Below are 23,584 nucleotides of genomic sequence, written 5' to 3'. Positions count from 1 at the left end.
TTTCCATTGAACTTACAGATTTTGTTGCGAAGGTGCCTTAACACTGAAGTGAGACCACTGCCATACTTCATAGAAGCCACCACTAGCCAAGAGGGGGCAGTAATGACCACCTAGGGATTCCACACCTCAGAAAGACTGCAGATTTTACTTTTATTTGTTAATCTTTCCCCCCCCTTCCCCAGAACTTGTATAATTTAAGGATAGCTACAGAAAAAGAAATTTCTGACCGTTCTAATTCAGATCTCAGTGAAGTTAGAACTGTGCCCTTGCCACTGAATGTGCATTTCCAAGTCCTGCCCATGCAGTGCTGACTTTGAAATCCTTGCTGGCATTTTCTCTGCCGTCTGGCTGCAGCAGCGTCATTTGGGGTCACACCAAGCAATACTGCAAGACTTGTGTTGCCCGTTGTTGAAATCTTAGTTGAAGGCTGCTATGGAATACATGAAGTAAAAGATAAAAACACTTTGCACAGCATTTCTTCTATCTTATATTTGTTTTTCTACAAGACAGCCTGAAATAAATCAGGAACAGGGAATGTGATCCTGAAGCCTTTCACGTTCAGATTCCTTCCTGTCAGAGAATAAATTGTGTCTCAGCCAGTGCACCTTTAAATAATAAATAAATAAATAAATAAATAAATAAATAAATAAATAAATAAATAAATAAATAAATAGGGCAGGGGGAAGCAAGCATAGCACAAGGCCAGTAATAAAGCAGGGTGCTGGAAAAGGGTCAGCCTTACAAAGAATTAGTTTTCCTGGCTTCAAAACATACACAGAACTCAAGGTTTCTTTGCAAGGCATTGCAGTCCAGTGAAGATGCATTTCAAAGGCAGACTAAGTGGCTCGTTTTTCTGAAGACATTCCTATAAACTTATGTCCTCACTTGAACCTGTGTTCAGAGTAAATAACTATTTCTTTTTGCACATTAATTTGCTATAGGCATTTGAACCCAGTCCTTCATTAATCATGTCACCTAATAAAGGTTGTGTGGTCTTTTGCTGTTCAGGTGACAGGTATTATCCCTTTATTCCTTGTTGATTCCAGAAGAACAGACACAGTATATTTGTAGCAATCTGGTATTCCCCCCAGTGCAGCAATCTATTTTATTAATTGGACTGCCCTTCAGATGGCCTTGGTGGCCAAGAAAGTGCTCATTATATAGCTGAGAATGTATATCATAATGGTATTTTTCCACTTCTACTATTTATTTCAACGTGCCTGCCGTCTGTCTTCCTCTGAGGCAGAGTATTGGCACAGGCATAGAAATACATAATGCAGAACATATGTACACTTATTGATCTTTAGGTCTCACTTGCCTTGGTTTGAAATTATGGAGGTAATAAACACTTTGTAGCTTCTTTGCACACAACATTTTTGCACAGCACGGAAGCAAGGCTCTGTAACCTATGGAAATAACAGTGGACGCTTGGGTCAGATGTAGAACATTATTTCTCAAAAACTAGTGATTTTCTTCTGCAAAGTCATCCTTTAAACCTCCAAGGGTTTCAAGTGGTAATGAATTTTATATATATATATATATATTATTATGAATATGGCATATTCAACAAGGTAGCAGATTTTAACATCATAAAAGAATACCAAGTTAACCAATGAGTCAATTAAAAAAAATATATATTGCCTTCATTTTAGGTAAATACCTTTGATCATCTGTGATGACATGTGATCAAATAGTACTCAAAAACTTCTCAAAACAAGATTTCTAGAGTGTCATTTCAGATAACAGTTTTCTTTTTTTTTCTCACACCACGTTAGTCGGGGAGTTTGCCCTGCCCAGTCTTAGTTATGGCAGAACTGTGGTGATTTAGTGATGGGACTGTACTTAAAACTTCTTCAAAGTGGGATTTGAGAATTTTTGTGTGTCTCTGTCCTGCAGAACTCTGAGGAAGTGTTTGGGGAGCAGACGTCATTTTCCTTGACTTCAGCAAGGCTTTTGACACCATCTACCAAAATATTCTTGTATCTGAGTTATGATGTTATGTCTGGATGTGTGGACAACCAGATGGGTAAAGAAAAAAAAAAATAAATATGGTCAGGTTCAGAGAATAGTGGTTAATAAGTCAAATTCTGCCTGGATGCCATTAATGAGCAGAGCAGCACTGATTTCTTTGCAGGAGTATTTCTCTTCCTCTGCCCACTGCTGTTACAGTGCACAAAGTGGCATCAGAGGTTAGTGGGAGTCTTGAATTTATGTGAGAAACAACACGTTAAAATTACTACAGAGTGAGAAATGCAGTTGTAGAGCTACAACTGAATTCAGATCGTAAGTCAGCTCCTTTCTCTTGGGGCTTTCAGCAACTTTGTGCAAATGATTTAATTTCTTTGTATTCCCCTTGTCTGTGGAAATTTAAGCCAAGCAAATGTAATGATAGGTTAATTGTATCAGCTCATCTTCTCTGGAATGGATTAGGGACTGATCCTACAAGCAGCTCAGCAGGCTGATCCAAGGGCAGTTCATTTGCAGCTATGTGTGAGCTGCAATAGGATGAGACGTAACTGCTGTAACTGATTTAGCAGGAGCTGAAAGGGGAAATTACTACAAGGCCTAATTTACCACTGCTGTTCTTCTGTGTTGTGCTGGGACATGCATGAATTGTGTACAGTGAATATGGTGGTGTTATTCTATATTAAATAAAGCAGATTATAAAATCTAGCTGTAGAACAAAGATTAATAATACCTTACTGCCTTAAATTGTCTTTAGATTAAAGAAAAAGTCACAGTCGGTGGATATTAGTGGGCCAGGATGCAACCCAGTGGCAGCTGAAGCTCAGACTCCTCAGCCCAGTAAATCTTTGCTTGCCACTAAGGCAACAACTTCTGAGGAGGAACAGAACAACACCGCGAATACCCAAAGGCGCAACCCACGGAGGAGTGAGTTGAAGAGATATTACACCATCGGTGAGTTTTCTTTCACAGAAAAAATCAAATATGCTCATTAAAATCGCAAGGATTTCCTATTTACCTGTGCTTTATTTCTTTTAGTTAATTGTGTTTGGCTGTTAAGGTTACAAATGCCCACAGCGAGCAATAAGATGTCATATCTTAATGCTGATGCCAAATTACCGTTAAGAATTAACCTGCTTTGTTTATCTTGCACAGTTTACAAGAATTCTTTCTTCAGCCTTTTTTTTTTTTTTTTTTTTTCCTAAGAACAATTATTGAAGAAAGCACAGAAGCAATTTGGGGAGGAATGTTATGGAAAGGATATAATTGCCTTTGACAATCGATTGCATTAGAATTTAGGCAGAGATAATTTAGAATGCTCCTGCTTAGAAAGGATTTTCAGTTTGGAGAAGGCCTACTGAGCTTGGAGTACTTCTAGGAAAACGTAGCCAGGATTAATTAGGGGTTTCTGGATACCTTTTTCTGAATAATTTGGGTTTTTGGATATTCTCCTGAGATTTCAGTATATACATGCTTCATAAAACTGTCTTAGGCACCCTAGCAGGTGCTTCATAACTTGCTTCCCCATAAATCTTTTCAGGACTGGGCCTGACTGATTTCTTTGGTAAGATTTTGCTTCTTCCCTGATTAAAACTGCACAAAGAGTGGCCTTCTAGTATTTGTGCCTGGTACATTAATGCTTATGAGAGGCAGATATGCTAATGGGAGTTGTAAAAATAAGAGGGATGGATGCTAATGCTGTGCTTTGAACAGACAAAAAGTCAGCAGTTTTAAGAAAAAGAATATATGTATTTTAATTATGGGTTTGTTGGCTGTTGAATTACTGCAGAATAATGTGAGAATTTCATTCTGTTAAAGGTAAATATTTATGTGCCTTTAACTCATCTAAAAAGTAAAGAAAAATGTGTTGCATTAAACATTTCTCGTGTGTTACATCTGAATGCTTAAAATTGCCAATGTAGATTCCTTCTTTAAAAACAATCTACACAACTTAATAATGAAGGATGTATTTTAAGTTGTCAATGGTTATATGTATTTGCAGTTTTTGATGTTCCTTGTTCAAAATGAGCTGTGGAATTGCCTTCCAAAAACTCATAGAAGCTTTGACTATCTGCTCCCACTCAATCCTGTCTACCTCAACATAAACAAAAAAGAGGCAAAGTGGTCATTGATGAGTTTGTTAGCATCTTGGACATAGATTCCAAAATTATATTTAATACTCTCAGGTTTCACTGTCCTTCTTTGAAGGATATTCTATCCTATTATGTGTGAGAATAGCACCCTAAAATGGAATCCTTTATACATTAGTCTAGAATGTGGTTTCTGAGAAAGCATAATTAAATCAGTGTACTTGAGTGATTCTTTTTTTTACTTTTAAACGTGCTAGGAAATACTGCTCTATGACTTTTTTTCTCATTCCTCCAAATAATCTCAAAGGAGTATCAAAGATATGCTGAGATTGTTTCATGCCTAAAGCAGGGGATGGGATGGGGGAGTTATCCTCAAGAGTAGTAATGAATGTAAAGATCCACCATATCATCAAAATGAGTTCTTAATTTAACTCAAGATTAAAGCTGTTATCGGAAAGTTTACCATCAACCATTAAATGTTCTTCTGCCATCAACCAAATCCCAGTATTTGTATGGAGGCACTGACTCAGGTTTGCATTTATCTCCTTGTTAAGTTTGACTTGCCTGCATTTTCTGTTACGAACCTTTAAAAAATCATTGTAATGTGAACTCTACCAATATTAGAAACCTAGAGATGCTTCTAGTGATCACAGGGTCTGAACACTAAATGCTTGTGAACCGATCTCGGTGTTGGAATAACAGAACGTTGCTCACACATTAGCTTAATTTGTCTGAACATTGTGCGACACTTCATTCAACAGACTTATGGAAGTGTTGATTGGACCTCTGAAGACCTCTGAAGGTTAGATAGTCTGATCTCCTGATGGAAGTAGGATTTCAGCCAACAATAGATCAGAACAGCCAAAGCATTGTCTTGCCAAGTCTTGAAAGTCTCTAGGGGTGGATATTCCATGGCGTTTCTGTGTACCCTGTTGCAGTGCTGGAACACAGACAGCGTGTCCACAAACAGCAACATTCAACAGGCAGCTTATCTGTAAACAGATGCTAACATTTGTGAACATCAGTTGTAGACCCTGGGGAAGTATAAAGGAACAGACCATAGAAAGTGTCCAAGCTTATATGTTTTTTCTTAAATAACATCTTCTAAGTACTGGGCAAGGACCTACCCAGTATGGGAAAAATGAAGTAAAAAGCTTGTGGGTTGAGATAAAGACAGTTTAATAGGACAGAAAAGGAAGTGTAAAAATAGTAATAATAATAATAATAGTAGAATGTACAAAGCAAGTGATGCACAATGAAGTTGCTCACTGCCCACTAATCAATGCCCATCCCATCCCTGAGCAGTGATCCCCCCCCAGCCTGACCAGAGAATCCATATTTATTGTTCAGCATGACACCGTATGGTATGGGACATCCCTTTGTCTGCTTTGGATCAGCTGTGCTGGTTCTGTCCCCTCCCAGCTTCTTGTGCACCCCCAGCCTCCCTGCTGGCAGGGCAGCATGAGGAGCTGGAAAGTCCTTGACGTAGTATAAGCACTGCTCTGCAACACGGAAACCATCAACATGTTGTCAACATTGTTCTCATCCTAAATCCAAAACACAGCACCATACCAGCTGCTGGGAGGAAAATTAACTCCATCGTAGCTGAAATCAGGACAATATGCAACCTGCCTAAATCACAAAGTGTCAGTACCAGCCAGTGTTACTTCATAGTACATAATGTTCAGATTTTACTGACAGGCAAACTGAAGAAATAAGAGTTTCTCTGTATCTTCACAAACATGTAATTATACATATTCCTGAATATTGTGAAAATGAAGGATTTCATCTTGGACAGCACAGTACTTTTATCAGATGAACACGTTTGCTGTACTGGCTAAATTGTTCTGGTATTGTCTTTGGACTGTATAATGTGAGAGAAACAATAGTTGTCTTCTTAAAGCTCCCATCAGCTTCATTGTTGTTTAAGTTATGGTCTATGTGACCCCTTTGATTTAAATCTGCTTCAATTTCTTTGACGTGTCAAAAATTAATTTTAATACACAAAGTCTAAGCAAACAGTTTGTAACTTTCTGAGGATGAAGGTAATGACACACCTGCAATGGGCAGGGAATCTGAAATAGGAAATACCAAATTCTAATGGTGTTTTGTGTACAGTTGGCTATTAAATAGCTTAAACAAGCACATTAGACTTGTTGCTCACCTAATACAATTACACAGGGTTTTACCTTGTTTTGACCTTGTTTGCATGTTCTCTACTAAAAGCAATCAGTGTCCAAGATCAAGCAACATGAACTAATCATTACTGTGATAAATGGATTAAGAACATGTGTTGAAAATCTAATGATCTCAGATGGCTTTGCCTCTTTCATTTAAAAATTAGTATTCTGTTCAATTAACCTCCAACCAAATTGTCAAATGACACTGTTAATGATAGTGACCAATGGAGCTTGAGTAAACTAATACCTGTTGTGTTTTGTGAAAAAACTCTTATTTTCATGTTTGTTTTCAGTAATTATAATGATTTTCAAAGTACATTATAGATATAAGACCTGAGGTCAAATCTGGATATATAAAAGAAGTTTAGTATTCATATTTAAGCATGTATTTACATACATTTTTTATGGTTTAAGATGTAAATATCAGCGTATCTTTGCCTGTTATACCTTTACTTCCCGGGTTGGCCTGATTTGTTAATGGCTGTCCATTGTATTTAATACATGCCAGCTGTGCAGCTTAATATCATGTGTAAAGAAATATGCAACCAATTTTGCTTTACCAAGTTATGGAAAGAGTAAAATCAAAATTATTTAATTTATTTATTTTTGTTTGTTTGTTTGTTTGTTTTTGGATTTGCACATGAAGAAAGCACTTCTCAGGTCTCTATATAAATCTCATTCTGCTTAACAGACCCACAGACACGTGGGCATTTACCTTGCACGCACATGCTTTGCAGAAGAAATTGTAGCAGCTTGTGTATGCTCTCATCTCAGTGAGCTGTTATAGCCAATTGTCTGACAGATTGTGTTTCTAAATATTCAGTAGCACCAGAGTTTGCTTCTCTCTTTCTCTCTCTGTCTTTCTCTGTCTTTCTCTTTTTCTTTCTTTCTCTCCTTTTGTGTCACCTTATGCATACACAGATTTCCCTTGGACCTTTGGGAGTTGAATGTGTATTAAGGAAGGAATATCCTGGCAATTCCAAGAGATTTTCAAATTTTATCAGCACTGCTCCTACTTGATCCACAAGATACTGATTCTGCATTCCATCTTTCCCACAGGCAGCATCTCAGATGCTTTCCAAACTTTTTGAGTGCACTTCTAAAAAGTGGGGAGCAAAATAGGTAAGAGAGGGGAGAACTGAGAAGAAAAGGCAACAGGGAACAAGTTGTGTGCTTGGATGAAATGAAACAGAAAATGGAGAGTCAGTGAGGGGGAGAAATAACTCTTCCATATGGCAGGCTCAGCAGGCAGGAGGGCTCCTGCAGCTTCACTGCTGAACTGGTGTGAAGAAATTGAGTGGGAACTCCTAGATTAATAAGGCGAGTGTAGGAAAAACAGTCTGCATGGTGGGCTGGTTAAAGTTTTTCAGAGAACTCTAGAAACAGTACCAAAGACACTTAAAAATAAAAACCTAAAATTAGAGTTTTTAGATGCCTCTGGCACTTAAAAATTCAGGCCAATTTATTTCTGAAGTGCTTGTTGTGGAGCAACTCCCCCAAAAGAGAAGAAGTAGGTATCTGTCTGGGTCTTCACCATTCAAAAAAGTGGGCTGGAATACTTCACAATTCCATACAATTTTATGGGTAGCTGACTTCAAAGCAATAAGGCTGTATCAGCTTACTGCCATGTCCAGGCTACAAGTAGCTCTTCCTAGCTGGTGTGCAGTTAGCACAGGTGCAGCATCACAGCTGTGTTGCTTGCAGGACCGTACTGCAGGTCTCTTCATGGCCTGATGCCTAAAATATATGTTCAGCAGCTTGTTAAGGAGACTTAAGTACCTAATACTGTTGCACTGTAAAGACACATGCTTGAGGTGTATTACCTGATTCCCATTTAGCCATGAATACTGTGGTGTGTAGTGCTTACATGCCTCTAGAGGATGCTGCCTGTCTACCTAGTAACCCTGGTCTTGTAATGAAAAAGGCCTCCTTTTATTCTGTTAGCTATTACAATAAACCCACAATAGGGTAGATCAATTATTTAGCATTATAATGGTTGCATAAAGATTTTTTCCTGACACCAGGATTTGGGCGAAAGAAATCACAAAGCAAAACAGTAGTTCAAAGTAGAAAATGTTGTTAGAGTACATGGCTGGGGGGGAGGAAAAATAATGCAGCAATTTTTATTAGAACATTACAATTTCTTATAAAAGCTTTAATGCAAATGTTAATATGAAGACTTCTACTAGCACACCTTGTTTCAAGTAGAAGATAACTATCAACTATCTCAGGAGACATCTTGTGTTGGCATAGCCTCTATCTCCTATGGAAGGTATTGCTATTACAACTGCACACAGTGGTTCAGACAGAATGCATACACCTGTGTATGCACATGATATACAGAATGCTGACACTTGGGAAATATTAATTTACAAGGTTCTCTTTGCTCCAGTTGTTCATTTGTTTTAAATTTATTACAAGTTCTACTTGAAAAAAAAATAGGAACGAAGTCTTTTCTTTGTAAACCTCTCTTGCAAATGAGATTGCCAGGAATCTTAATAAAGAATGTTTTTATGCTAGTTTGACATTACAATACTAGTACTCTCCTCTGCTGTAGGTATCTGTATTTATTTCTTGAATATAGACATTGCCTATTCAGAGCAGTAGAAGAATGCTGATATAAAATCAGTGTGGAAGAGAAATGAAGTGTTTGGGATGAGCAGCTCTGAATAAATACATGTTAATTGACTAAGTCTCCAAGACAAATCAATACTAACTAATGCCAAAGTGCTAAATAGGAAAAGGCAAGAATTTCTTGTGAGTTCCCACTCTTCTGTGTGAGGGACAATGTTACAGTGGGCAGTCACTTCAAATTTAGTTGGGATTAGTTTAGTCGCTACAACTAATTTAGTACTTCAAAATGTATTATTGTTAAAAGAAGATGAATCTTCCAAATAATGTAATGGCCTATAAATGTAAGTAATGACTTGTCACAAGGGTTGTTATTAATGCACAAAACAATATAATTGAGATTTTATACAGTGATATGAGACTCTAAAACAAAACTTTATTCAAGTGAAAAGTAAGTTATAGTTCTTCCTGTTTTGAAAAGAAAAAAACTGGAACTGATCAACTACTATTGAGTGAATGTACCTATATATCTTACCCTTTTGATATGTGTTTTGGGTTGAGTCCAATTAGGTCATAAATTCTTGTCATGATTTGGAAGCATAAATAAATAGCATATTTGTTACATGTGCAGTAGATACATTTTCTTTGTGCTTTCACATACATTCTAAGCTTCTTCCATAAATTTTGTATTTGTTTTAAAATACGTCAAGGAAAACAGATAGTGTGATGAAGTGTAAATTTAGTAATAAATACTATAAACATGGATGAATTCACACAATCTGTTGATATAAGATTCTTTGTTATGCAGTACATATTAGTACCTAATATGCCTGGACTGGTAGTGATTTCTTATGTCATTTCGTATGGTGGAGCTTCATCACCCATGAATGAGCCTAGCAATGGTGGAGAGCCTTAGACCAGAGCCTTGGACCAGAGACATCAAGCTGAATCTGCTATTGGGTTCAGAACTGGAGGAGAAAATTACTGCACCTGAAAATACGTATTTCCTTTTAACCCAGCTGAGAGTCATATGGGGCTTATCTCATGAGACTAATTGCTATTGCAGTTGCTACATAAAAACTTAGGTGTCTTCCTCTTGCCTTTGTCCTCAAAATTAAATACAAACCTTCTTTGGAGGTCAGACATTGTGTTTGTTTCTTTTTTTTTTAGTGCTCAAATTCCTTTCTGCTCTTAGAGATCTTACTCAGGACTCTCTAGAAATACCTTATTGCCCAGAGAAGCTGTGGATGCCCCATCCCTTAAAGTGTTCATGGCCAGGCTGGATGGGACTTTGAGCAAGCTGGTTTGGTGGGAGGTGTCCCTGCCTATGGCAGGGGCGTTGGAACTGTGTGGTCTTTAAGGTCCCTTCCAACCTAAACCATTCTATGATTATAACTTTTATGGGACTTATTCTGATAATAATTCATGTGTTTACTGTACAGAGGTTCTCCTGCAAAGAATACTCCACGATCTTTCCAAACATATAATTGAAGGTATCTTCCTATTGTTTAGAAGTTGAATATATTTGCCTGTACTCTGCAGAACAAAATGTGGTTCATTTCTGTAGCAGCCTTCAAATGTCTGATTTTTCCTCTTTTTCACACAATCACCTTTCTTCTTTGGTGCTAATTCTAGCAAAGCTTGGCACGTAGGTAGGTATATTAGAGTTTGTTAGATGAGTGGAGGAGTTTGGTGCCGTAGATGCTGTAAATTTGATCTGTGTCCGCTTGCTTTCAGAGGAAGACAGATGGGAGATGAAGCTGCCAACTCTCTCTCACAGGATCCAGATGCAGTTCGCACACATTTGCAGAGTCTGACACTGTCCCATTCAATGTACTTGCAAATTCCTTGTTGAATACTTGCTGCTTTTTGAGGAATATCATTCTGACTGCTTCCTTTCAAATACAATCTGAGAAACTTTTAGGAGAGGAGTCCATTTTCCAAGCACTTTGTTACCTGTTTGTGAGTGATAAGGAAAAGGAAATAATTTGTGCAATGCGTGGCTAATAAGGGAAGTGGCTTTCATAGCAACAGTAACTATGCAAAGTTCTTATTCATTCACCTTTCATGAAAAATTGTGTTAGTGATTCAGATCACATAGCTACTCTGGATAAGCAAGCAAGCATTTGTTCACATCTTTGTTTTTCTTTTTTTCTTTTCTTTCTTTTTTTTAATGATTTAAAACTTGGAGCAATTTAACGCCAGTTTTTAATGCTGTGTCCTTCTTTTGTCCTTTATATAGTCATGTATCTTTCGAATATAAATGAGTTCTGAGCTATAGAGACAGCATCCACCAGAAGAGTGATGTTTTCATCTCAGCATGTCCTGTTTCTTAGCATCCTGGTTTTGTTTTTAATCACATAGGTTGCTATCATATTATCTGCTAAGTCATTTTGTGCAAGATGTATTTCAGGATTTCATAATTTCCCTGCTTTACATCAGGACAAAGCTGATATCTTTTATTGTTCAATAGGCAACCTATTCAACTTACAAGGTCAGCCAATAGTACATCCTCTTGGGACACTAAAAGTTGAATCTGAGGGAGAGAACTATACAGAAAGACTGATCTGACATGTAAGCTCTGGGCTAATACAGGGTGAATCACCTTCGGTCTCTCATTGGAAGTCTTCTGTATAAGGGAAAAATAACTGAAGAAAGGACTTGATTTCTTATACCTGAAATGTGCCTGGAGCACTGGTCTTTTGAGTATTGTGAAGCAGTGGAATCTTCCTTCTAGCAGCAAAAGAACGAACAAAGAAAATGAACGAATGAAAAGAAATGTGGGCTCATTGCAGAAATAGCTGGGTGATTTTGTGGTAGTAGATGCAGATAAGACTGAGGCTTTTGAGCCTGGAGAGGGGGTTCAGGGAGGACAGTAATTACTGGCAGTGGGAGAGGACTGAGTCAGAGATCACTTGAAGAAAGTCTTGATCCATAGAAATTCATGGACACAATGGGATACATGCAAAGGATGCTGAAGAAGCTGACTGAGGTTGCTGTGAGGCTGCTCTGTATCATCTTTGCAATGTCATAGATTTCATGGGAGGTCTTTGATGATGGCAGAAAGTCAAATGCTACATCTTTTGAAAGATGGCAATAAGCATTATCCAGGGAACTATAGGCTGTTCAGACTCACTTTTAGTTTCTAGTAAAATCATTGGGCAGGTCCTCTTTGAAGTTATTGCTGAACACATGAAGGAGAAGCCCACGTGGAATAGCCACTATGCATTTACTATGGATAAATCATGCTTGTTGAACCTTATTGCCCTCTGGGATGAAATAGTGAGATCTGTGGATGGTGGGAGACATCACAGAGGGTACCTACCATTACTTTAGCAAATACCACATTTTGTCAGAGTCATCATCTATGGGATGTTGTATGGGATATATTACTATCAGGTGGTTGGACCACCCGATAGTAATATAAAATTGTCATTTTATAAATAAAAGCAACAAAAAAAATGTAATGAAAGGTAGCATTAATTTCTAATTTGTGTGCAAAAATAAAACTTTATCTTTCAAGAAAGTTATTGGTAATGGCTTTTATTTGTGTTTTCATATAAACAAACTTTGAAATTCCAATAAGTGAATTTACCTACACAGACTGAGGACTGTCCCTAGCTTCTGGCTTTCATCAGCAGAGAGTGTTCTCTTTAATCAATTATAAGAGCCCAATGTTTGCAGTCTTCAGCAAAGTCTGCTAGGCTAAATTGATTTCCAGATATTTTATCTGGTAAACATTGCAATGAGAAGAAGAAATATTACTGTATCAAAGCATCTATTTTGATTATTAATATTTTATTAATTCTGAAGTAAAATGTGAGGTTCACAGACAGCTTGGTAATTCTATCTAGCTAAAAAATGCACTGAAACAGGTTATAAAAATATGTTTTTAATTAAAAGGGAAACAAATTAAAGTAGCTGAACTCATTATCTGTTCTTCAGATTGCCCACTCTAAATAAATAGAAATAAATGGAACGTTTCAAATTTCTTGTCTTAAAATATCATAGAAGATCAGCTAGTGCAAGAGGAGTATGGAATTTCTGTTTTAGGGATCATTTCTGTTTTCCTTGTCAGTATTATTAAAGCTATGATTTCTGGGTAATAACCAGAAGCTCAAGATTACTGATAATGCCAAATAACTTGGCAAGTTTTTTTTTTATTTGTTGCCTTAAACTTTCTCTACATCCATAAAAAAGCCTGGAGGAGTGAAGAAAATAAATAAATAAATAAATCTGGTGTGGACCAAAGCACAAATACAGAAATATTGCAGTTTATCATTGCAGAATTGGAATTGACTTCCCTTACCTCTGAAGTTACCACTGAGATGGCAAAGCTGTCTCCCTTCCTTACAAGCAGGTTGTTTCCCTGTGAGTCTCACAGTGATCTAATCCCAGCCATACTGGGATTATACTGGGACAGGCGTTACCAATGGATTAATATCTCTGGGTCTTGAACATAAGGGATCCCAGATATCTCCATGCACATACTGGCCTTGAGACCAGCTGTTTGAAAAGCTTTTTCCTCTTCTGTTATTTCTTTTTTCTTTCCTTTTTTTTTTTTTTTTTTTTTAACTAATTTTTGCTCTTTCTTGGCTTCAGGCTTTCTCGTTAGATTACTAGATAAATCAGAATGAGACACAGTTTTCAGGAGACAGAGCTGCTGGGTTAAGTTTGTCTCCAGGGCAGCTTGCTATGAAGTTCCTTCTGGATTTTAAGAAACTGGCTTGTTGTTATGCTCTTCCCACCCCCAGAATCCTATGGGAACTGAGTGTTGTTGCCAAAACTTGATTTTTGTGTTGGACTATGAAGAACAGTTGGATTTTATCATGAAGTTATTGTACTGATGAGTGTTCCTCAATTACAGAGCATTAGTATGCACATAGGAGTATGTAAAGACGTTACAAGCATAAAACATTCAACAATGAAAGAAGTCTTTTTATAAATTTAGATACTAATTGGCCAGATATGTTCATGAAAACTAAACAGTGGCAGCAACCCCACTATATTTCCAGTGAATCTCGATAATTAATATGCTTGAGAGATTCTCTTATTCTTTTAATTTGCAGAAGATAGAATTACTGTCTCTTTCCTCTGGCAGAGGAAATATGGCAAGCATGATTTGTTCAAAGAGTTGTTGATTTGCAGTTTCTCAGCCACCTTAGCTGAACATTTTGCTTAAAAACATGTGACCACTTGGGTATGTAATTAGATGCTTTTGTTATCTACCTACAGTTTAAATTATATTGTTCCCTTTTCATTTATGTGCAAGACAGTGCTGAGATTGGTTGTTCGGTAGTTTGCCAAGATACTAATATTTATTCTCTGAATAAGTCTGAGAGAAAACAGGGCCTGTGTATAGTCATTTCTGAAAACATACAATTTAAATGTACTTAGAGAAACAAAATTTGATGGAAAGTCTTAAACTTATTCTACAAATCAAACTTTTTTTTTTTTTTAATTACTGTTATTATTTGACAAGAGGAAAGTTTTGTTTTAGTAAAACTCAAGGCACAGATTGGCATAGGTCAAGACTTTCAAACCCAGCTGCTGTAGTTAACCATGTTAACCATGTGGTATTGACCACAGCTGGAATCTCAGAGAGAAACCAGGGTCACGGTGAATCCTGAGAAAATACTGAATACTCAGGTCACTGCCAGCCCTGAGCTGACAGAAAGCGATCTGATGGTGTGGCTCAAGCTCAGCTCTCGTGGAAGGATGTGAATCCCACTGGGGTCACATCTACACAATCTATGGTGAGTCTGATCTGGTATTTTTATGTGAGGGAGAACAGACTTCTTATGGTGTCTGGAGTTGATCTAAACCTATACTGATTAGTTGTGTGTTTTCTTCTTGATACTTACTATGTGCATTCCGGACTTGTCAGACAGAAGAGGATATAGTAGCAGTTGTAAAAGACAAACCTTATTTCTTGTGAGCAAAGATTTTATTGTCTGCTTGAAAACAAACCAAGCCAGGTGACACAAGGAGTTTGGCCTTTTTTTTTTTTTTTTTTTTTTTTTAACATATTTCATTTTTCTTGAAGGGTTACAGATAAGATTGCAACTCATCACAACTAAAAAGTATGAGAATTGAGAAGGTTGATATGAGAAGACCTAACACTAACACCCGATTGCTGTCTCATGCAAGAGAATGTTTTCCCATGGCAAGGTCACTCTGAGAAACTGTCTTTTTAAATGAGAATGCATCCAGTGGAACAGCACATTCTTAAGAATAACATTTCTTTATTACACTTGATTGTAACTAACCTGCCAGAAAAAAAACTTTTTCCAAAAAGCTCCACTGATAAAGGTGGTTTGGGTTCAGTTCAGTGCCTTGGAATTCATTGAACAGGATTCCTGCATTTGATGGTCTTTTAGAAGTCCCATTTCCTTCCCAATTTCACTGCTATAAATACCATCAGATTGATTTTCTTACTTCATTTGCGGAGACAAAAATGCATAACTTCATTTTCTTTTGGATAGGTTGCCAATTTCTTCCTTGGAGCATTTTTTCCCTACACTGACAAGAAAAACATACTGCAAATAAGATCTTTTGTAATGATTTAATTTTTGTATTCCTCTGTAAGGGTTTCCTAAATGACAATTAGTGGGAACTTGCAAATGGGATTTTAAATTTATTTTTATTTTAAATGTGAATAGTGAGTCTGCCTTAAGTTAAGAAGGAACAAGAATTCTCTCTGAGAACTTGTATCTAAATTACATAGAAAAAAAACACATTTTATGCGTTTGAAATCATATGGCTGAGGGATCTGTAATTCATCTGCAAGTTTGTTTTTAATTTCACTTCAACTTGTTTGAAGGCTGAAGCAAAAAACATTCAAGCTACATGGGACTGAATTACTTATTTATTTTCAGACACAACATATCTGTTGTTGTGGATTCTCCATGAATTAAGAGCCAGATATTCTGCTGAAGGATGTTCTACTTCAATCAGAGGCCACAAGCGTTGTTGACTCAAATGACTAGGAGAAAATGAAACCCTGCTGTCACTCAGCCAAGACAATGGTGAACATGCCTCACTGCTACTACCAAGGTCTCCTTGGGTATTGGGAGAGATTTCTGATTGCAGAGGGGAAGATGTTGGGTGGGAGACAGTGCAGATATGAAGTCAGCAAGACACCAATATAAAAAGTAAAAAGTAAAGAAGTTGGGGTGCAAGCAATTGGGAAAGGTGCCAAGAGAGTGAGAAGGAGAGAACTTACAACAAAGTTCACTAGGGAGGAGCTTCAATAATGGCACAGTATATCAAAAAGCCCTGTCTCATGCAATAGTCCCATGTTCTGTTAATAAAATCAGCCAGTGCATTTCTGATTCTTGTCCTGTTGAAGATGTTGTTGTCAATTGCATTTTTGTATTAAGCTATTTTTAACTTTAAAGAGCTGGAAGAGAATTTCTAGCTCATTTACTTTATGTAAATATGCTGATGAGATATGCTCTTCTGCAACTGTATACTTGTGAAGTTCTCTTAGCATGTTTTAGGTACCCACATCCTCTCTACTAGACTTGATATTTGCCCTTTTTCTACTGCCAGGATGACTTATGTATGAAAATGAGGTAAATATAAAGAGTAAAAATACTAAATATAATTTGACTTTGAGTTGCTGGAGATTTCAGTCAGATCATGATTTCATAACCAGTGCACATAGTATATGAATGCAAAACTATACGTAGTGGTATCTAACCTCATACACTAAAGAGATGTTGGTTAACAGCACAAATGATTTGTCAATTTTGAATGTTTGTAAGCTAGCTGTAAATTAATATAGTGCCTCCATGCACTGGAAAATAATAGGTGCACAATGAGGCTAGGGTCTCATTGAACCTGGACTTGAACACCTCCAGGGACAGGGCACCCACAGTCTGTCTGGGCAACCTGTTCCAGTGCCTCTGAGTGAAGAATTTCCTCATAAACTGTAATCAAAATCTCCCCCCTTTTAGTTAAAAATCATTCCCCCTTGTCCTATTACTATCTGCCCAAGTAAAAAGTTGTTCTCTATCTTTTTTTATAAGCCGCCCTTTAAGTGTTGAAAAACTGTAATGAGGTGTGCCCAGAGCCTTCTCTTTTTGAGGTTAAACATCCCCAGCTCTCTCACCCTTTCTTCATAGGAGAGGTGCTCCAGCCCTTCAATGATCACAATCTTCACCTGAACCCTTAAAACCACCTGTGGAAATACTGCAGCTTTGTTCTGATACTTTCCCCATTAAAACCTCCTAGGCCTTCAGTTGCCTTATTAGTTGGTTGCTTAAGGCAGAAGAATCAGAAACATGGAATGTGAGTGCAAATTGCTATTATTTATACCAACACCAGCCCTGAGGTGAAATGTAGGTATTTCTTCTTCCCCAGACATCAAGGCAGCAACACATCTGTTTGTGGAAGACTGCTGTGTTTTAAAGTCCAAAGAAAAAGCCAGTGTCCAGGTCAGTTGGCTTCCTCCATCGTCAGCCTTCCCACGGAGAGCCCATGTAGCCCCAGGGCGACAACAGCACGATGTGGCTGCTGTGGAGCTGCCTGCTGAACGCAAAATTTAGACTGTGTAACAGTGCCACCAGGTGATAGCATGGATATAGGATTTACTGCCAGCATAATTCTGCTAAGCAACTATTTGCAGACTGACTATACTGTAAAGCATAACACATAAAGCATAAATAAAATGCATAAAGCATAAAGAATTTCTTCACTAAGCAGGTGTATATAGATCTTTGGACAAAATTAGCTTATATTTGCTATAAGATCCATGGTAGAGGGAGTGCATATGTATGGGGATTTTATTGTTTTTTATTTGTTTGGTTTTGTTTTGGTGGGGGTGAGAATATTTTGATTTGCTTTGGACTATTTTTGCAATTTTTGTAGGTTTTGGGGAAGCACCTTAAGGTTATGGCAGAAGGAGCAATCTCTCTGAGCTTGTTTACTTCTTGTATATTATAAATGAAAAAATAATCAGGACAGTATTCTGATGAATATTGGTCTAATGTTATTTATGTGAACCCCCAAGGCATATGGGATAAATATATTAATTGTTACTGATGCCAGTTTGAATCCAGCTTATTTAGTATTAAGTAATGTTATTCGGAAGCACTTTAAATTTATATGTGAAATCGGCGATGATCCTGCTGGAGAGAATTCTATAAAAAAGCTTCTCAGAATGTGATCCCATCCTAGTGGAAAAAGCCGTATTAATAAAAGAAGATATTTGCATCTCTGAGGAGTTCTGCTAACATTCAAGACCTATTAGTATAATGGGAAAGTTGCTGTCATGCAGCCTACTGTCATAAACAGAAAATTAAATAAACAGGAGTCCCTAACAAGACAGAATATTCAGGAAACACTGATAAAGGTAATACAGAATGATTAACAATTTAAAACCTTTTCCTCTTTCACTATATTCATGTTTGTTGATTAAAAACTGGGTCTTCCATTAAAGTGTAATTGGAATTCATTGCTTGAAGCCGCCTGCCCCAGATGCATGTCCTAGTCAAGGAAATGCTGTGAGCTGCTGAGTTGCAACCAATGTGTTTTCCATTTAATGCTTGTACTCCCTCTGCCAGAGCTTGTGCTCTGCTAGGGTGTAAGGGTGTAAAGAAGCAGAGTAAAACTGCTCCCACTCTTCGTAGTTACTTTTCCTGTTCAAGAGAGGGAGGGAAGAAATTTTATTTTATTTTTTGACTACCTTTAAATTCACAGTAAAGAACTGATGTAAGATTTCACTTAGTTTAATCTTCTATAAACTGTATAATTCCTGCTGTATACGAGGCTCCTTACTTGTCATTGTATTTCCTGTGAATTTTGGAGCAGATCTTTCTTCAGCTGAAAACTTGATTGTTTAAGGATTGTATTCACAATAAATTTTGAGAAATCTTCCTTGTCTCAGTAAACACAACTTTAATGGCATTAAGCTAAAAGAGGGGAGATTTAGACTAGAGGTTAGGAGGAAAATTTTCACTCAGAGGGTGGTGAGGCAGTGGCATGGGTTTCCCAGAGAAGCTGTGGATGCCCAATCCCTGGATGTGCTCAAGGCGAGGCTGGACGGGGCTTTGGGCAACCTGACTTGGTGGGAGGTGTCCCTGCACCATGGCAGGGGGGCTGGAATGAGATGGTCTCTGAGGTACTTTCCAACACAAGCCATTACCTATGGACTTGATAGAAGCATAATTTGTGAACTGTGACTTAGTCAAAGCCATTTTGGTCTGCTGAGGCTATAACAGAGCAAGCAGTTGTAATCCCACTGCTGCCCATAGCGCGCCGTCAGGTTCAGCCTCAGAACTGTTCAATATTGAACATCTCTTCTCAGTACGATTTAAAATTTTGTTTCAGATGATTTTGCTTCACTGATACAAGCAGGATCAAGCAATTTGCCATCATGTTTCCTATCAGAACGCAACCTAAATGGCCATTCAGATCAGTAACTCCATTTCTTTAGAAACCAAGTGCCTGTCTTCCAGTTCAGTAACACTCTAAGTTTTATGTGAAATACACACAAATTCCTGTTAAAGTAAACTGAGCTACTCACCTGAAACTCATATTTGGGCACAGTGGCCTGGGTTAAAGTAAATAGGTAGCTTTCTTCTGTTGTTTGAATGCTGATCCCCTTCATTTTCATAATGGCAGCAGTGCTGGTAGATAAATCACTTGTTTTGCAAGACAGATTATCTGCTCTGCTATCTTACAGTGTTCATTGTTCCCAGTTCTAGCTCACATTTCTGATTTTACTGTCTGTGAACAACTGTATGGATATGAGAGGGCAAACTGTACTATTCAGAGATGTAAAATTTCATGGTAAATGGCATTACTGGCAGTCAGTTTGTACTGACTGGAAATCCCATCAGAGCTTACTGAAGTTGGTAAGAAACCACACCAGCTTCAGAGATCTCATGCATGCATTGTTACCAGCTAAAATAGTTTTTTATTGCATGTGGACTTTATAATAATTAAATATGACACAAATCCAGTTATTAGTGTTTCTTAACAACAAGTGATTTAAGAGTTTTTCAAGTGTGGCAGATATGTATATACATGAATTGCTGCTGTTCTAGGGGAGGAGAGGGTAGTTAGTGCAATTCCACATCCCACAGGGAAATTAGCCGTTCCCCTCTTCAAAATAGTAATGCCTTCAAATCTGATTATCAAATTAGATTAAATGTCTTCTACTTAGCCATGCAGAATTTGGGAACACAGATAATTTAAAAACAAGTGAGCTTCACATAACTTAAGGAGAGATACAAAAATGTGTATATACGTTTTAAAGTACAATACAAATATAATCTACACTGCTACATTCAGTCATGATCTCTAGGCAAAGGTGTAAATCTGCATGAGCTCTCAGTGTTTGTGAAGTTTGCTCTGAGTTTGTTTCATCAAAGTTTTAAGCAGAATCTGATCCATCATTTCTGCAAGATGGTGTTCAGTAGGCTGTGTCGGGTAAGAGAGAAGTTGGCTTTGACTTACATAAAGGTGTTGTGTAAGGAATTTCTGTGATTCAAAGACAAGTATGGAATTACATTGGCAGCAGGAGCAACCCAGTGGCTCCCTGCCTTCCCAGCAGGGTGTGTGTGTGCATGTTGCATTGCTCATGCACAGAGAGACTGGGATGCAACTTGCATGTTTCTTCCCCTGCTTCTCACCCCAATAGATCTGCGCCTACAGTGAAATAGTATGTTAGCCCCACTGAGTTCACAGTCTCAATCCAAGAAACAGATTTTCTCTCACAACTTGCATACTTTGCTAACTTAATTAGAAACATTAATTCTGCTTTCTTTAGCAGTTGATCACTGTGTTGCCCAAATATTGTCCCCATCTGCTGTAGGACCCTACAAATGGTGATAATCGTTAATAATCAGATTCTTTTTGATATCTTTATGTGCATTGTGTTATTTTTTCTTTAAAAAAATGAACTTGAGCAATGCTCAGGAAATAATTCAGCTAAACTACTTGGTGGTGTTAAAGCTGACCTATGAAGGATCTACTGTTTGCAGAGATAAAATGTGCTCCTTTTGGAGACCAGTGACCTCTTTTCAAATAAAAAACATGCAGTGAGAGCACCAGCTGTGAGTTTCTAATAACTTGGTGAGTCAGGATGCAATCACTGAAGTAAAAACTTCTTGGGGCACAAACTGGAGTGAAAATTTGGTTCTGGTTGCTGTGCAGAGTAAGCAAAGGCAACAGCAAAGGCAACGAACATCCTCACTCCAGGTCTCTTGCACACAGTTCCACAGTTGTTGCCCTTTGAAAGCCATCCATCCAAAACCAGCTGTAGACATCTGTCTTGTGTCTACGTGTAATTGAATCAAAGAGATTTTAACTTCTGCAGTAACATAATTGTTTCAGCAAAAATACGTTCTCAAGATTTAAGTCTTCTCTTGCCATTCTTTGATGATCGACGATGTAAAAGTATAACTCGAGACAAGCTCTGTGTTTATCACATAAATAAATGCTGTGATTTTCTTAGCATTGATAAATATGAACATAAACTAATCCTGTTATCTAGAAGAGAGATGTAAATGGCTCATTCCAAAGCCTAAAAATCATTCTCTGTGTTTCATTCTCAAACCTTCACCAATTTTGATTAAAAACATTTCTCTAAATACTGCACTAATGAGCATGTAATTAATTTAACTACTGTCCTTATCATGCAAAGTTTCTCAGATATTGGACACTTACTGAGATTTGATAGCGAGGACACCTTGACATTGATAAAGTACATGATTTACTTCTGCTCTAGTTACAAGTTTTGACTGACTCAAACTAATTATAAGATAACTGTAATAAGCAATGACAGTGTCCTCATGAATGCAGTGTTTTCCCAGTAGCTACAGGGAATAGTAGTGTAGCAAGAGATCAAAGTGTTAATTACTGGTGCACCTGGGACCCCACCAGTGAACCTCATGTGCTTGGTGCATTACAAGCAGGACAAAAGCCACCATCCCTGTTTCAAAGGATTGCCAGGCAGAGGTTGCTGAAGGGTGGCTTGGGGATGAGTGGCACAGAGGAGACAGTGAGAGTGCGAACACTGAGCTGGGGATGGCTCTGTGGTAGCTCGGGGCTGCGCCAAAGACTGGGCTGAAGGCACCTGCTCTGCCTGTGAACATCTAGGTTTGCATGTGTCGTAGTTCCACTCGAGTGGGCAGCCGAGCTCCACCACAGCCACTCTCTCACTCTCCCTCTTCAAAGAGGAATGGGGAGAAAATATGTGAAAAGGGCTCAAAGGTTGAGATAAGGATGAGAAAATCACACAGTAATTATTGTAACGGGCAAAACAGACTCGACATAAGGAGACAGTAAGATTTATTGCTTATTACTAACAAGCTAGAGAAGTGAGAAACAAAGGAAAGAAACCAAAAGCACCTTCCCCTCCCATCCACCCTCTTCCACCTCTTCCCCCCGAGTGGCGCAGGAGAACGGGGGAATGGGGGTTATGGTCAGTCTACAGCACTTCTTCTCTGCCGCTCCTTCTCGGTCACTCTCGTCCCCTGTGCTGTGGGGTCCCTCCCACGGGATGCAGTCCTTGATGAACTGATCCAGCGTGGGCTTCCCACAGGCAGCAGCTCTTCCAGAACTGCTCCGGATATGGGTCTGTACCACGGGGTCCATCCCTCAGGAGAAAACTGCTCCAACCTGGCTCCCCCACGGGCAGCAGCTCCTGCCAGGTCACCTGCTCCACCGTGGTCTCCTCCACGGGCTGCAGCATGGAACCCTGCTCCACCGTGGTACTCCACGGGCTGCAGGAGGACATCCTGCTTCACCATGGTCCTCACCACAGGCCGCAGGGGACTTCTGCTCCGGCGCCTGGAGCACCTCTCCCCCTCCTTCTACACTGACCTTGGTGCTTGCAAGGCTGTTTTCTCACTCCTCTCACTCTCCCAGCTGCTGTGTGGCGCAGCGTTTTTTTCCCTGTCTTAAATATGCTCTCACAGAGGCGCAAAACAACATCGCTTATTGGCTCAGCTCTGGAAAACAGTGGGGCCCTTACCAAACATGGGGCAGCTTCTAGATCCTTCTCACAGAAACCACCCCTATGGCCTCCTGCTACCAAAATCTTGTCACATAAACCCACTACAGCATGTAAGGTGATGAACTTGACCATGGGTATCTGAGTGCAGTCACTGAGGTTCAGGATCTTGCCTATGCAGCACTACAGCTCTCCTGCTTCCCCCTTGCCTTCTGTTTGCCTGCAGTGCTTTGCTATAGCATACAGGTTTACCAAAAGAGAGGAGCAGGAGCAAGGAGAGGTGCGCGCAGAGCTGCCTCCCTGCCAGACAGGCCACAGCCTCTGCTTCTACAGCTCTGTGACCATGCAGCAGCTTATTGGAGTTTGGAAGTGTGCTAAAGTCCTTCCAAATACTGAAACAACGAAAGTACTGGGGAATTAGAAGTAGTTAATTGAAGCTGGCCTACTTGGCATATCCAAGGCAGAAGCCAGTGTCCTCCAGCATGGGCATATGAGAGTCAGGAGGCAATAACTTGAAGGTGTTATACAGTATTCAGGACTAAGGAATGGATTGTAAAAGATTGTTACAAGTTTCGAGGATATTATTTTGCTCGTTTTTATTTATTGATAGGAAATATTAATTAAACAGAAGAAATTGTGCTTTTTTACCTGCTTAAAACGTTAAGTTATTTTGGGAAGGTAAGTTGCTTCGTCTGGATATCTAGATGCATCTGGAGTGTTTTTTTGTAGTGAGCTGAATAAGACCTTTAGTTGGCCTAAATACTGAAGTAATGAGATGGTAACTTGAACTGACAGTTTTGATGTTCTGACCT

General features: G+C 38.6%; 1 protein-coding gene and 1 long non-coding RNA gene across 6 annotated transcripts in view; both read left to right on the top strand.

The window, feature by feature from the left end:
* Positions 1–23,584, top strand: part of OXR1 (oxidation resistance 1) — a 268,677-nt gene that overhangs the window by 130,229 nt on the left and 114,864 nt on the right. For all 4 annotated transcript variants that reach the window (XM_038173761.2, XM_027452596.3, XM_027452590.3 and 1 more), the window contains exon 3: positions 2,723–2,919. In XM_038173761.2, the coding sequence (XP_038029689.1) occupies positions 2,723–2,919 (197 nt within the window). The remainder of the gene's footprint in view (positions 1–2,722; positions 2,920–23,584) is intronic.
* LOC113842905 (uncharacterized) lies at positions 14,409–18,687 on the top strand. 2 transcript variants are annotated; one of them, XR_003495811.3, is made up of 3 exons: positions 14,409–14,562; positions 15,685–15,834; positions 17,174–18,687. It is a non-coding gene; the product is annotated as an uncharacterized lncRNA (long non-coding RNA). The 2 variants fall into 2 exon arrangements; XR_003495810.3 differs by having other exon boundaries at positions 15,685–15,862.

The sequence above is a fragment of the Anas platyrhynchos genome, chromosome 2 (genome assembly GCF_047663525.1).
Source record: "Anas platyrhynchos isolate ZD024472 breed Pekin duck chromosome 2, IASCAAS_PekinDuck_T2T, whole genome shotgun sequence".
NCBI lineage: Eukaryota > Metazoa > Chordata > Aves > Anseriformes > Anatidae > Anas > Anas platyrhynchos.
This window is presented reverse-complemented; position numbering and strand designations above follow the sequence as displayed.